This window comes from Haliotis asinina, chromosome 6 (assembly GCF_037392515.1).
Source record: "Haliotis asinina isolate JCU_RB_2024 chromosome 6, JCU_Hal_asi_v2, whole genome shotgun sequence".
NCBI lineage: Eukaryota > Metazoa > Mollusca > Gastropoda > Lepetellida > Haliotidae > Haliotis > Haliotis asinina.
The window spans coordinates 22,723,625-22,737,269 of NC_090285.1; the positions used below are offsets into that span (position 1 = coordinate 22,723,625).

The 13,645-nt window shown below is 40.2% G+C and overlaps 1 protein-coding gene across 1 annotated transcript; it reads right to left on the reverse strand.

Annotated features, from left to right (window-relative positions):
- Positions 1-212: 212 nt before the first annotated feature.
- LOC137288084 (G-protein coupled receptor 22-like) lies at positions 213-1,270 on the reverse strand. Its single transcript, XM_067820460.1, has one exon. It carries the CDS (start codon positions 1,268-1,270, stop codon positions 272-274), a length of 999 nt encoding a protein of 332 aa, XP_067676561.1. The 3' UTR covers positions 213-271.
- Between the last annotated feature and the right edge of the window lie 12,375 nt (positions 1,271-13,645).

The following is a 13,645-nucleotide window of genomic DNA, read 5'->3' on the forward strand; positions in this document are numbered from 1 at the left end:
TACTTTGTGAAAACCTACTTTAATTAGTTTTGAATTCAACCAGGAACAGGTATACATTGTCAACATGTTAACCCTTGAGAAGGATTTCAGTGAATAAACAATTACATATATACAAACACGCACGGCAGGGAACTACAACGGTTGGCATCTGACGGACTTTGAATTCTTTGGGACCATAATTCAAGACACTGATTTCCTGAAGGCATATCACGGACCATGAAAATATTAATATAGACAAATAACCACAATAAACACATAGCGACAACGTTCGTCACTGAGACTGTTTGTCCCTTGCGTTATGGTTCACAGCGGAACCCGTACTTTGCACGATGGTGGCCTCTCGCGTCAACTTCTGACGCAACGCCTTCCTGACCTTCTTGCGCATAAAGGCGTACAGCAGAGGATGGGCGATGGTGGTCGAGTATGCAACGACCTGACAACACAACTGTGCAGTTTCCAAACTTAGGTTTCCTTCTAAGACCATCTCAAGCACAGTGACGACCACGTGAGGTCCCCATAGGCACATGAACGTCACGACAACCACCAATGACAGGCGTAGTAATTTTCGTTCTTGATCACGCGCCAATTCCCGTCTAGACTGGCCCTGGCTTGATAACGATACAACAACAATGGCAGCCTGAATTGCAACGCGTTTTCGAGCAACGCGCAAGATGGCGACGAAAAACATAATCATGCCGATGGTTGTGATGGCAAAGGTTAATACGTAGAACAATTCGTAGAAATAATAGGGTCCTAAGGAGGACATTAGTTGGTTGCAGCTGAAAGACTTATTTGTGCTCAGACTATTAATCGTTGATTGGTCAAAGCCGATAAAGGGTGTACAGAATGCAAACAGCGCCAGACTCCAAATAAGGGCAATGACAATAGTCACTTTCGTTGTGAAGACCTGTCGTTTGGTTGGCGTCACGACAGCATAATAACGGTCTAGACATATCATCAGCAATGTCATGGAGCTCGCCACACACACAAGTGATATTATACCCTCCATGAAGAAACAAAACAGAGCACCCTTGAAGCGGGACGTCAGAACCATTGTCAGTGTCATCGGAACAGCCGTCAGACATATCACTACATCGACGACGTTCAGATTCGATATGAACGTGTTTCCACGTTCGTCAGTATTTTTCAAAGACTTCAGACTGATAACAAGTACGATGATATTAAACGAAAGTCCTAAGAGAAATTCTAATATTAATAGCATTGAAGCCAAGACAACAAAGGCAACGTGAAATTCCCCTTCATCTGCCATGGCCGTTTATCATAACCCTTCACAGAATTCAGTCGTGTTTCCACTTCACATGACGTTGTCCTTTCAGTGGAAATTCTTCTGACTGCAACTCTTTGACTCAAGTTCCGGATTATCGGTGAACCGGGCCCTCTGAAAAAGAACAGTCGGTAATCAGTTTTACCATCATCAATGCTGTCCAATGCAATACATATGCAAATGAGGTCACCTGAGGTAACTATATTTGATACCTCCTTACATCGGGCGTTCTCAGAAAAATAATGTATACTGTCTCCAAACATTTAATGTTATATGTACACGTCACATATGCTTGTTCGTTCAGATTATACGTCATATATGTTCTTTCGTTCAGATGCATTTCGTTCCGGGTGCAGTTGTATAAAGCGATCTACGGCTATGGTGATCGTTATTTGATGTTTGGTGTCATTTTCATCACCCTCCTCGGCATTCTCTAAGTAGAACCCGGAATACACCCCTCTCCTACATTCACTAACACCTCATCTATTTCTCATATTAGGAGCCATTCACCTCGGTGCAGCCCGCAAATAACTACGAATTGTAAGCTTGACATTGTGAGTAACGGTAACTGTTGTATCGTATCCAATCAAGAGTTTTTCTGTGACATCGATTACCTCTTACATTCTACTTTAGGAAATTATGCTTAATATGGCATGAATAATACAGCAATATTGGCTTTTTGGTCAAGTAACCCGCGCGTGAATATCATATGCAGAGTACAAACAGTGCACAGGTTAAACGAGGTCAGTGACGTTTGATACTCATTTAGGAGTTAGTAGGGTAACACTCACTAATATAGTTCCCTCACTAATCCAATTTATAAACAACTCTCTGGCTTCCTGTACATACCATTTCTGTACATACTGTATATACCACAACTCTCTGACTTAGTGCAATACCATATATAACACACCTGTCTGGCTTCCTCTACATACATTATATACAACTGTCTGGCTTCCTGTACATACCATATATACCATAACTGTCTGCATTCCTGTAATACCATATATATCACGACTGTCTGGCTTCCTGTACATGTCACATATACCACAACTGTCTGGTTTGCTGTTTATACCATATATACCATAACTCTCTGGTTTCCTGTACATACCATATATATCACAACTATCTGGCTTCCTGTACATACACACATGTCACATAACCACAATGTAAACAGATGCATAGTTGGACAGTAAAGAAACACACACACACACACACACACACACACACACACACACACACACACACACACACACACACACACACACACATACATCAGCTGATCGCCGAGTCGCCCATTGAATTTATACTGAGGCTATGCTGTGTCGCTGTGTCAAGTCCAGGCTTCGCTTAGTGAAAACCTGGCAAGTTCAAAATTTACATTTTATGTGACTTTACTTCATTCGATTTGCAAAGGTCATTACCTGTATTTATGCTAAGTGACACAGTAACACATTTTGTTTCTCAATCGCACCATATTCCCTACTCCAAGTGCGCCTTGTTCGCAGTATTCGTGTGAGGGCTGTGGGGTTGGCCTCGTGGTTTAAGCATTCGATTCGGGTTTGATTCGGGTTCGAGTCCACAAATGTGAATCCCATTCCTGGTGTTTTGACGTTTATGCTATGACCAAAAGGCTTGTGTGACGGATATCATTATAAGCTCTGATTCCATTCATAGGTTGCCAATAAAATGCTGGCGATGTGTATGTTCTGTTCTAATACCGATTCAATCTCATGTGTGTGCCTAAACAAACAAGTAAACAGCCTTCATTTGACAGTCCGGGGAATTTGTATGTCGTTAATCGAAATTTCCGCCGATTGTTACTGTTTAAATATAGTTAACCACAATTTTGAAGTATATGAATAGGATTATTCCATGTGACGAATCAAGAGCATTAGTCGTGACTCGAAAATATCACGTCTTATACGTCACTCAATGACAAATACATCCTAATTCACTTGGCACATAAAATATCTCCTGTCACTTGCTACAAGGATCGTTCAACTGCTGTTCTACATTTGGAACACGCGTTGCCTTGCACTACATTTTCTAACCTTCTATAACATTTCTATTCCTGTATCTGAACGCAACGCAACACTCGCTGAAGTATTTCTGCCAATCGATTTATTGGTTACCTGTATTTATATTTAACTCGTTACTCTTACTTGATTGAAAGAATCTCTTTGTTTGCGAAAAATGCCGTTATTTCACGCTTACACCTTATTGGCTAGTATTGAATAGACAGTTAAAAGGGTGTTTTATAAATCTTGCTAGAGAATACTGACATTAAATACAGTGAAAAGGGTGTTTTATCAATCTTGCCAGACAAAATTGGCATTAAATAGACAATTGAAAGGGTGTTTTATAAATCCCACTAGGGAATGTTGACATTAAATAGACAGTTAAAAGGGTGTTTTGTAAATCCTACTAGGGAATGTTGACATTACATAGACAGTTAAAAGGGTGTTTTATAAATCTTGCTAGAGACTATTGACATTAAATAGACAGTTAAAAGGATGTTTTATAAATCCCGCTAGAGAATATTGACATTAAATAGACAGTTAAAAGGGTGTTTTATAAATCCCACTAGGGAATGTTGACATTAAATAGACAGTTAAAAGGGTGTTTTATAAATCCTACTAGGGAATGTTGACATTAAATAGACAGTTAAAAGGGTGTTTTATAAATCCCACTAGAGAATATGGACATTAAATAAACAGTTAAAAGGGTGTTTTATAAATCCCACTAGAGAATATTAACATTAAATAGACAGTTAAAGGGGTGTTTTATAAATCTTGCTAGAGACTATTGACATTAAATAGACAGTTAAAAGGGTGTTTTATAAATCCCACTAGGGAATGTTGACATTAAATAGACAGTTAAAAGGGTGTTTTATAAATCCTACTAGGGAATGTTGACATTAAATAGACAGTTAAAAGGGTGTTTTATAAATCCCACTAGAGAATATGGACATTAGATAAACAGTTAAAAGGGTGTTTTATAAATCCCACTAGAGAATATGGACATTAAAAAGACAGTTAAAAGGGTGTTTTATAAATCTTGCTAGAGACTATTGACATTACATAGACAGTTAAAAGGGTGTTTTATAAATCCCACTAGAGAATATTGACATTACATAGACAGTTAAAAGGATGTTTTATAAATCCCACTAGAGAATATTGACATTAAATAGACAGTTAAAAGGATGTTTTATAAATCCCGCTAGAGAATATTGACATTAAATAGACAGTTAAAAGGGTGTTTTATAAATCCCACTAGGGAATGTTGACATTACATAGACAGTTAAAGGGGTGTTTTATAAATCTTGCTAGAGGATATTGACATTAAATAGACAGTTAAAAGGGTGTTTTATAAATCCCGCTAGAGAATATTGACATTACATTGGCAGTTAAAAGGGTGTTTATAAATCCCGCTAGACAAAATGTAGGCTTGCAGCTGTAGTGTTTGTCAGTTGACGACACGATGTTGCGAATGTTTACATGAAGCATTTGTATATTAAATACATTCTGTTGTATATCTCCCTATATATCCACATCGATAGTGTATGTATTGATTACAGCTGTGATCAAATGTGCATATGTGGGTATATTTCCTGAAAGGGCAAGGGAGCGATGAAAAGTGGATCATCTACGTGATAATGGCTCGGAATTTGCCCATCCTATCTGTATTGGCTCATCTGAAACTAGCAAGCAGGTGAGCGTGTAGGTTAAAAAAACTTAATAAATAAAATAAAATAAATAAATATACATTTCGCTAATTATGTATTTAAGCTTATACATTTTTACAATTTAGTCTTTATGATGTAGAACGAGTAGCTATGCTTTGGGAAACGTTTTTTCATAAGGACAGATGAAGAAGGATCAAGCTGACCTGACCTGAATGTGCTTGTATAAGAATATTTTCTATCACATCAGGAAATAGATCACAATAGCGCTGGTGGAAACAGAAAAACAAACGGACAACCTTTCAGAGGCGCCAGAGACATTTCAGCATCTATTGCGTCAGCTATCATGTACATGTCACTTCCACAATAGTTTCTGTATAAGAATGTTTTCGTTATCTAAATATATTCAGTCAAATTTTCATGCTCGAGTGACATACGAGATATTCCGATACAACTTTAGTCTCTCCGGGATTAAAAAGGAAAAGAACAGTCTGAGGCCATTTGGATTTTCTTGTCAAATAGCATTTGATGCACCTGTTTCGTGAAAGTTATGAAACTTTGACATCTTCAGATCAAGATAACTTTCACAACACTGGCCACATATCCTCTGAATGTATTATTCTGAGCATATGCCCACGTTGTGTTTTTGATTTATGCCGGGTTGTTCCAGAACGATAAAATGATGACACATTACAGGTTCGTGGCGTTTCAGCTCATTTTGGAGATATATCCATACTGACGCACCACATGCTGTTTACATACAGCAGGTCGGCACGCTGATGATCCGGGTTCGATTCGGCACATTGGCACAATGTGTGAAACCCGTTTCTGGTGTCCCCCACCGCGATATTGCTGGAATATTGCTAAAAGCGACCTAAACTCAACTCACTCACTCATTCACTGATTAATTTCTTGCTACGGATTTGGGACATGAGAATTCTTTTTTTTTAACAAAAGAAAGAAAGAAAGGCAAGAAAAATACATAATGTGCTTTACTGAATTTCTGTGCTAATTATTATCTTACCGTCGTTAGTACAAAAATAGCGATTTTCACTTTGATTTCACTGATTTGCACTGACTAAATTAAAGATGAAAGATGAAAGAAACTAAAGATACAACATATAATGGACAATTTTCAGCGGCGTAATATCATGCTAACTTACACAGAGCATTGTAACACACATGGTCTTGTCTTCACTGGTGAGTTACGTACGCTGTTGTATTTGCTGTCTAGCGTGTCAGTCATCTATAGTCCAGTATATGACAGAGGCCTGTAAATAATTTAGTCTGGACCAATCAACTGATCGATGTAGTGAGCACCTCACTACTCAATAGATGACACCTACTCCATTTAGTCGACCCCCTTGGTTTGCCACCGAGTTCCCGAGATACTGACTAGCGAAGGGTCATAACTGAATATCGTACGCTGCAACGAGCGGATCCTGGTGGCTCTTAGGTGGATGCGGCGCCTCATACAACACGACCTACTACACTTGCCCTGGATACTGATATCTGGTAGAAGTCAAGTTTGATTACACGCTACATCAATCACCACAGGGGCTTAATGAGCTTATTGGTGCACCTACATCTACCTTATATCGTCAATAAACCTTACTTCCATCATAAATCACAACCAAGTAGTATCAAATTAAATATAACCTGAGTCTTAAAGTTTGCTATTTATTCACCACACGAGGAAGAGCCGTCATTATCCGCCTATGGTTGATATTTCTCTATCAACAGATACCACCCCTCACAGTGAAGCCTGCCAATAGACCAAGTACTAGTGAAACCAAATAACTCCAGTGTTGTAATTACTGCTGAGCAGCCAGTCACTAAAATCGATCCAGGTAACACACTAAAATATTCAGATTAATGTACCTACTGCAAATTTGCTTCTAGTTTTCAGAGTTAATGTTTCTACACCGTATTGTCATGACAATAGGAGCGGCGTTAAAATCTGGTAAATAGAGTCAGCTTATCTAGCGTCGTGTTTGTACACCAACTTCAGTATCTGTCCTAACAGAGTATCGTATCCGATCTGATAAACATTTTATGGTAAATTACTTTTATCGACCCAACTCAATGGACTCATTAATGATAAAAGCGACAAAACCCTTTCCATAGACAAACAAACGAAATCAGAAGCGAGTCTGTCCTAACGCTGTTTAGGAACCATGTGAAATAGTGATGATACCAGGTGAACGTAACGCCGGTGGCACCCGTTTAAATACATGCAAAGAAAAGTCAACTGTTCTGAAAATAAATGAGACAAAAAGGACAAATCAAAATTGGGTAATTACATCAAACACAATCCATACACCCTTCTGTTAATATATCGATAATCAACAGTAAGAGTTTGGCAATTAGCAGCACGACAAAGATATCCATTCTTTGCTGTTGCCTTTTTCATATGAAGCAGTTACGGTGAATGCCATGGAATACATTTTTATACTACTATCCATGTCATACAGTGAAAGAGACTGATAACAGACTCCATATAATAACGACTGCGAAATAGAGGCGGTGGCATTTTGCCTCAGTTTTAAGCGTCATTGTTAATACTAGAGAAGAATTCATAGAAACGAATCCGATATTTATACAGTTTTCATAAACAGGCTATTGTGACGTTTCGTGAACACGCCTACAAAACCACATCCTTTCGCTTACATTTTTTGCCCAAATTCGTATTGCGGTTTAAATCAAGTTTGTGGTTCAACTTTGTCCCAAATATTACTTTAGAAATACGGCCTGTCGCACCCGTTAGTTAAACCATGAAAATGAAAATGACAAACACATTCAATCAGAAGTAAGAAGTTAAGTTCCTAGTCACAACATGAAGTTTTATATGCAACTATACAACAATTTCTTTCAACAAACGCGACAATACCATTTCACCATTCACAAGAAATTTCAGGTAAAACCTCGATTGTAGGATTTCGTATCTAACAGTAGTGAGTATTTATGAATCGTTTTCAAACAGGGATAATGCAAGGCGTCTGCGAACAGGTGAGCGTATGCGGACCACATTGCAGCACCCGTCATAATCACATCTTAATCAATCAGTTACCTTAAACAAAATCGAACGGGGAACACATGGTACAAGTAAAAAAATAGGGATTTGCATCCGACATCATTTTCGCCCGTGATGAGTCAAATTTCGAAATTCCTTTCATATGTCTGGCGTAGTACTTTTGAGTTAATCTTCAACGATGGTCTAAACATGAGTTAACTGTAGAAACAAGTCACTTTCATTTCTCTGAAAGCATAACAATTGTTTGAATACCTTCAACGTGAAATCCCGCTTAGACAATCGCTCGCTGCCTCTCTGAGGAGCCTCCCTCGCTGCTGACTGCATGCAAGACATTGGAAGGTCTCTCTCTCCTGTAAGTTGTTGTCACGAAGCATGTATCAGGTATCCATTTACTGTCGAGAGAATCGCATACTATAATTAATCTGAACAATACCTGCTGTCGTCTGCTGCCTCGCGGGTTGAAGACACGAATATCGATCTGCACACAAACAGATGACGTCATACACACCTTATGTGATTCGTAAACCAACGCCGATATAAAGCGGCGTCAAGTTTTTTAACACGTCAGATTATGTTGTCCCTGCATCGAAAAGCTGAAAATTGTCCATTATATGTTGGCATAACGCATTTTTCAGTGACAAATTGGAGGGTTGTAACACTCTGTACACAGAAAACAACTCTGGTGACATTAATTATCCGATTGTCATTTGACTATTAATAAAAGCTTTTAACACGCATTAGTGTACGCGTATGTCCGAACTGTTGTTTTGTTACAGAGATACTGAGGTTTTCACTTAATTTACTCGCTATTTAATCGCTATTTTTGTACTAACGACGGTAAGGTAATCCTTAACACAGAAATTCAGTAAAGCGCATCATGTATATTTCTTGACTGACAATCACAGTTTCTGCTGCAAATGAAATATTATATTATACATGGCAAAACATATCTTTCAAGGTATGGTGACGATCAACACTCCATCAGCTAAAAACACACCTAGCTCGTGTATGCATAGGAACCAAACACAAGAGGGGTTCACAAGAACTTTTAGATGGTCAGTAACGAGTGTGCCCACCTTGTGCGTTAATGCAGGCCTCTTTGCAAAGATATTTATTTCCATTTGAAGATTTCAAAGACTGTTCTACTATACTCTTCCTCAGACGTTTTGTGAGCAAGGTTGCAGCATTCAAAAGTCACTAAAAATGAAAGAAAGTCCCGTAGAAGGTCATTCCGAACCCAAGAACGATGTGGACGTCCTCTAGCGTCGGAGGATTCTGGTGGCGTCGCTGCAATTTCATTCCAGACGTGTTCAATGGGTGACAAAACTCGTGAAGATCGCGTTAGAATGGATCTTCAGTAAGTCATGCTTGTCGACTAAGACGACTGAGGGGTTCGAGTGGTCAGACTCGCTGACTTGGCTGACATGTCATCGCATCCCAGTTGCGTATAGCGATGCTAATGCTGTGATCACTTTATTGTCGGGTCTCCATATTTTCAAACCTCCGCCATATCGCTGGAATATTACTGAGTGCGGTGTAAAACTAAATTCACTCAGTCGTCGTAATGTCCTCACAGGTGCATTAATGCTGCTGGGTATGTTTGGGAGAACTGCCGGAACGGGTGCGGTGTTCGAATCCATCGGTCTATACGTGGTGGAACGGGGGAACGGTCGATAACTTCACTGTTTTACGTTGCCATACGTGCCAAATGGTGTTGTTATTGACTGGCAACGTCACGCTGCAATGTACCAGTCGCTAGCGTACCTAAATCTGCCATTTTGGCGTGGTACCATGCAGCACTTTCCAAGATTGGACCAGTGAAAAGCCGGATTAGAAGTGATCGTCAGTAAGCCATGCTTGTCATACGACACGACTGGTGGGGGTGAGTGGTCAGGCTCGCTGACCTAGTTGACACGTCATCTTATTTCAGTTGCGTAAATCGATGCTCATGCTGTTGATCACTGGACTTTATGGTTCAGATTCGATTATGTTCAGACCGCCGCCACATAGTTGAAATGTTGCTGAGAGAGACGTAAAACTAAACTTGCCTACACCATCTTTGTAGGATTGCATGGAGAGGGAATGCTAAGCATCTGGTTGTTTGTTTACATTGATGACCATTTTTCTCGAATATACGATGCGTCTTTCAAACTTTGTGCAGTTGGAACAACAACTGCTTACCTGCGTTTGTTCGACGTTTTTCGACCAAAAAATTTTTCACACCATTATCAGTGACACTATAGCCTTTGCCTTTTGAGTATATAGATCCCGGATATGTGTTACGGTACGATGCAGTAAAAATACAATGCACAGTATGTCATGCAAAGAAATGTAATGTTTTGTAACGATATGTGTAAAACTGGAAATGTTACTGGCTAACTGACCACTTTCTTCAACTTGAAACCTACCAGGGGCCACATTGAATACTAGCTTTGCACATAATCCTAGACTAGTATTTCATAATACTGTCCAAGAGCGATCGTCGTGGTCGCTCTCGGGTGGTAGTTTAGGATGGTGGACAAGAATAACGGTAGACAAAATTCAGCGGTAGAGATGAAGACAGCAGCAGCCATGTTTTATTACTGTTTGGTCGAAGGATGGTCAAAATGGTAAATACAGTGGTAAACATGTGACAGAACGCACATCAGGACTGAATGGCCAATGATCCCGATGTGGAGACCCGCTCTGTCACTTACACACATATTAGAAGTCCGACGGCGATTCTTCATCGTCGACGTAGTCGTAGGTGGGCGACGGCCTTGGCCGACACCCCGACTAGACGCACAATCCGTCCACTTCTGTCGATGATCTAGTCTCCATGGTTGGTCTTGCCGGTTGGTCTCCTGGATGGTCTCGCTGGATGGTCTGTCGACTGACCATATCAGTCAGGTTTTTATACACAGGGCCCTTACGTCACATTGTGCAAGGTCACTGGCCCATGCACATGTACATACGTAAGATTCGCCGACGTAGGGAGGTGTTAATTGACATGTATTGATAGCGTTTGAGAATTAAGGGTCCTGCCCGGAGGGGGGTTTATGATAAGAGGGGATACACCGAATGTTTGCCGAATGCATTACATAGACAAAGGGGATAGAATTTCGGTGCACTTTGGACTTAGATTGAAACAAATAGATTGTTTGAATAAATGAAGTTTTAAGGAAACTTATTGAAATGATTTAGTCTATGACAATACGCTAATAGAGGAGCAATGCTTTATCTGTCTTTACGGCCTTTTGTAGTTCACACCGGTCAAATCACGTGTATACACACACGTGTGAGCCTCATACACCTTCGTAGCATTCTCACCTCTGGCCATCGTTGCTTTTGGTCCAACTAGATGACATAATCTCACGTTCACAACTACAACGTTGTTGTAGTTTTATCTGTAAACGCGATTATCTGCGATAGCTTGAGAAGGTATTACATACGGACGACAGTCACAAATCACAGGATGGCTGTCTAGTAAATTCACTTACATAACGTATTTACTTTCTTCAAGTTGAATAAATCTTTACCATTACGGTTCTGTGTCAACTTTAGTCTTACGGCTTTACTGTTTCTTAAACTTGGCACTTCCTTCAGATTCATGAGGAACGAGACATCCTTAAATATCCCCCGAAAATTCTGCATTACTGTTCAGGAATGTTTATTCAATACTGGTTACCATTAATCTGTTTTGTGACTGTTATGGAATGTATAGAGTGTATCCGGTATTTTAACTATTGTATTAGGTTGTGAATATTATTCTCTTTTGAATGAAGAATTAATAATGTGTGAATGTCTACGGGGTGGTGTGTCGAGTATTGAACAATTGCATTACATTGTATCTTTTTGAATGTTTACCGTATGTCGCGTTTTGGTCTCTTATTATCGGAGACAAATATTAGGAGGCGGAGGTGTTTTAAAAGCTGTTTGTTTTCCTGTAATTAGAAGCGTCAACATCATGAAATATTGACATCTGTCTGCCGTCGTCCGAGACTGATAGCTGGCAATTGAATTAAGATTGTCCTGTCGTCAAAAGCAAAAGCCCAGGAATTACCTGTTCGTCTGATTTATTGTTGAGAGGCATCCGTAGGAAAGAAGAAAGAAAAAATACGGCTATTGGCGACATATTTCTCCCTTCAGCAAATGATGTTCCCCCAACATTGAACATGTGAGAAGAAGTGAGAAGAAGTCATTATTAGAAATAACGGAACACTTGGTAATAATTCCAAGACAACAAATCAAAGGAACTGATACACTCAAAATTCAACAAAGGACATCACAACTATCAATGACGCTGATATCATTGAATGAAAACAGGCAGACACCCTGAGCAACTCACGACTGAAATTACTGAAAGTTATATATAACATAATAGACCCGTGAAGGTCCGGGGTAAAATAGGTCTTCATGAACCCATACTTGCGATAAACGGTGACTCAGTGCTTGTCGTAACAGGTGACTAAAGGGATCGGGTGGTCAGGTTCACTGACTTGGTTGATACATGTCTTCGGTTCCCAGTTGTACAGATCGATGCTCATGCTGTTGATCACTGGATTATCCGCTCCAGACTCGATTAATTACGGACCGCCGCCATATAGCTGGAACATTGCTGACTGCGGCGTAGAACTAAACTCACTCACTCACTCACGATGCAGCATAATACCATGGTACTATACAAAAACGTGGCTGGTGGCTGGATTGTTTACTGCAATTGCAAAGTTGCAGTTGGTAACCCACTCCTCATTCCTCACCGTAGCAGGACATGTCCTCTGTCTGGTAGGCCTTCCCGACCTAGAACTGTCGATTTGGGTAGGAGCTATAGGAGGTCCAACGGAGGAGATCTTGATGGGATAGACGATATCATCTTCCGGTACCACTGAAATTCGACTGGAAAGTCGCATCAACGGTAACGGAACCTGGGAGCGAGATGCTATCAGGCGATGTAGCCGCTACTGAGGAATCCTTCACACAATCGGGTGATGTGTGCAAGGAAGCCGACTCTGGGGTCTGGTGGTCTTCTAAGGACCCACCTGACACGAGGGAAACATTATCTTCGGAACAACTATGTCAATGTAGCATGTGCAAAACATCTACATATGATGTTTTTTTTCTTTGATACCAGGGGCCTGTTTCACACTCTCGTAAGCCTAAGACCTCGTAACACCTGGTACACTGAAACACATAAGGTGCAAATGTTCGAGAACGGTTACGATATGTTCGGCTTACGAGAGTTTTGTGAAACGGTCCCTGATTGCATTGAGAACATTCTGTAATGATATATTGTAAACCATCCTATCCTTGCATGCTTATGTAACAAATCGTGTATCTACTCATGCGCTGTGTGTTGGTTGGTGTGGTCAGATCTCTTGCCAAGCGAGTAGATTCCCCAACTCTAATGGTTTGTTGTTAACAGACAGGAACTGCCTTTTTCATTCACCTCACCACTTTGCAATCCTGGATGTCGAGTTCTGAAATTGTCACCTTGTGCTTCTACATACAGTCCAGGAAGTCCGACCTTTGGGAATACAGTACATTTCGTTCCAATTTCCCATTTGTTGGAAAAACTATTGCAACAGAAGACGTCAGTAACGTAGCATGTGCATAGCATACGTCTCCTCGTACACTCGAACTAGAAGTTCACACATGCTAGTCT

Excerpts from the sequence above, each read along its gene's own strand:
- LOC137288084 (XM_067820460.1), bottom strand. The coding sequence starts at position 1,270 with ATGGCAGATGAAGGGGAATTTCACGTTGCCTTTGTTGTCTTGGCTTCA.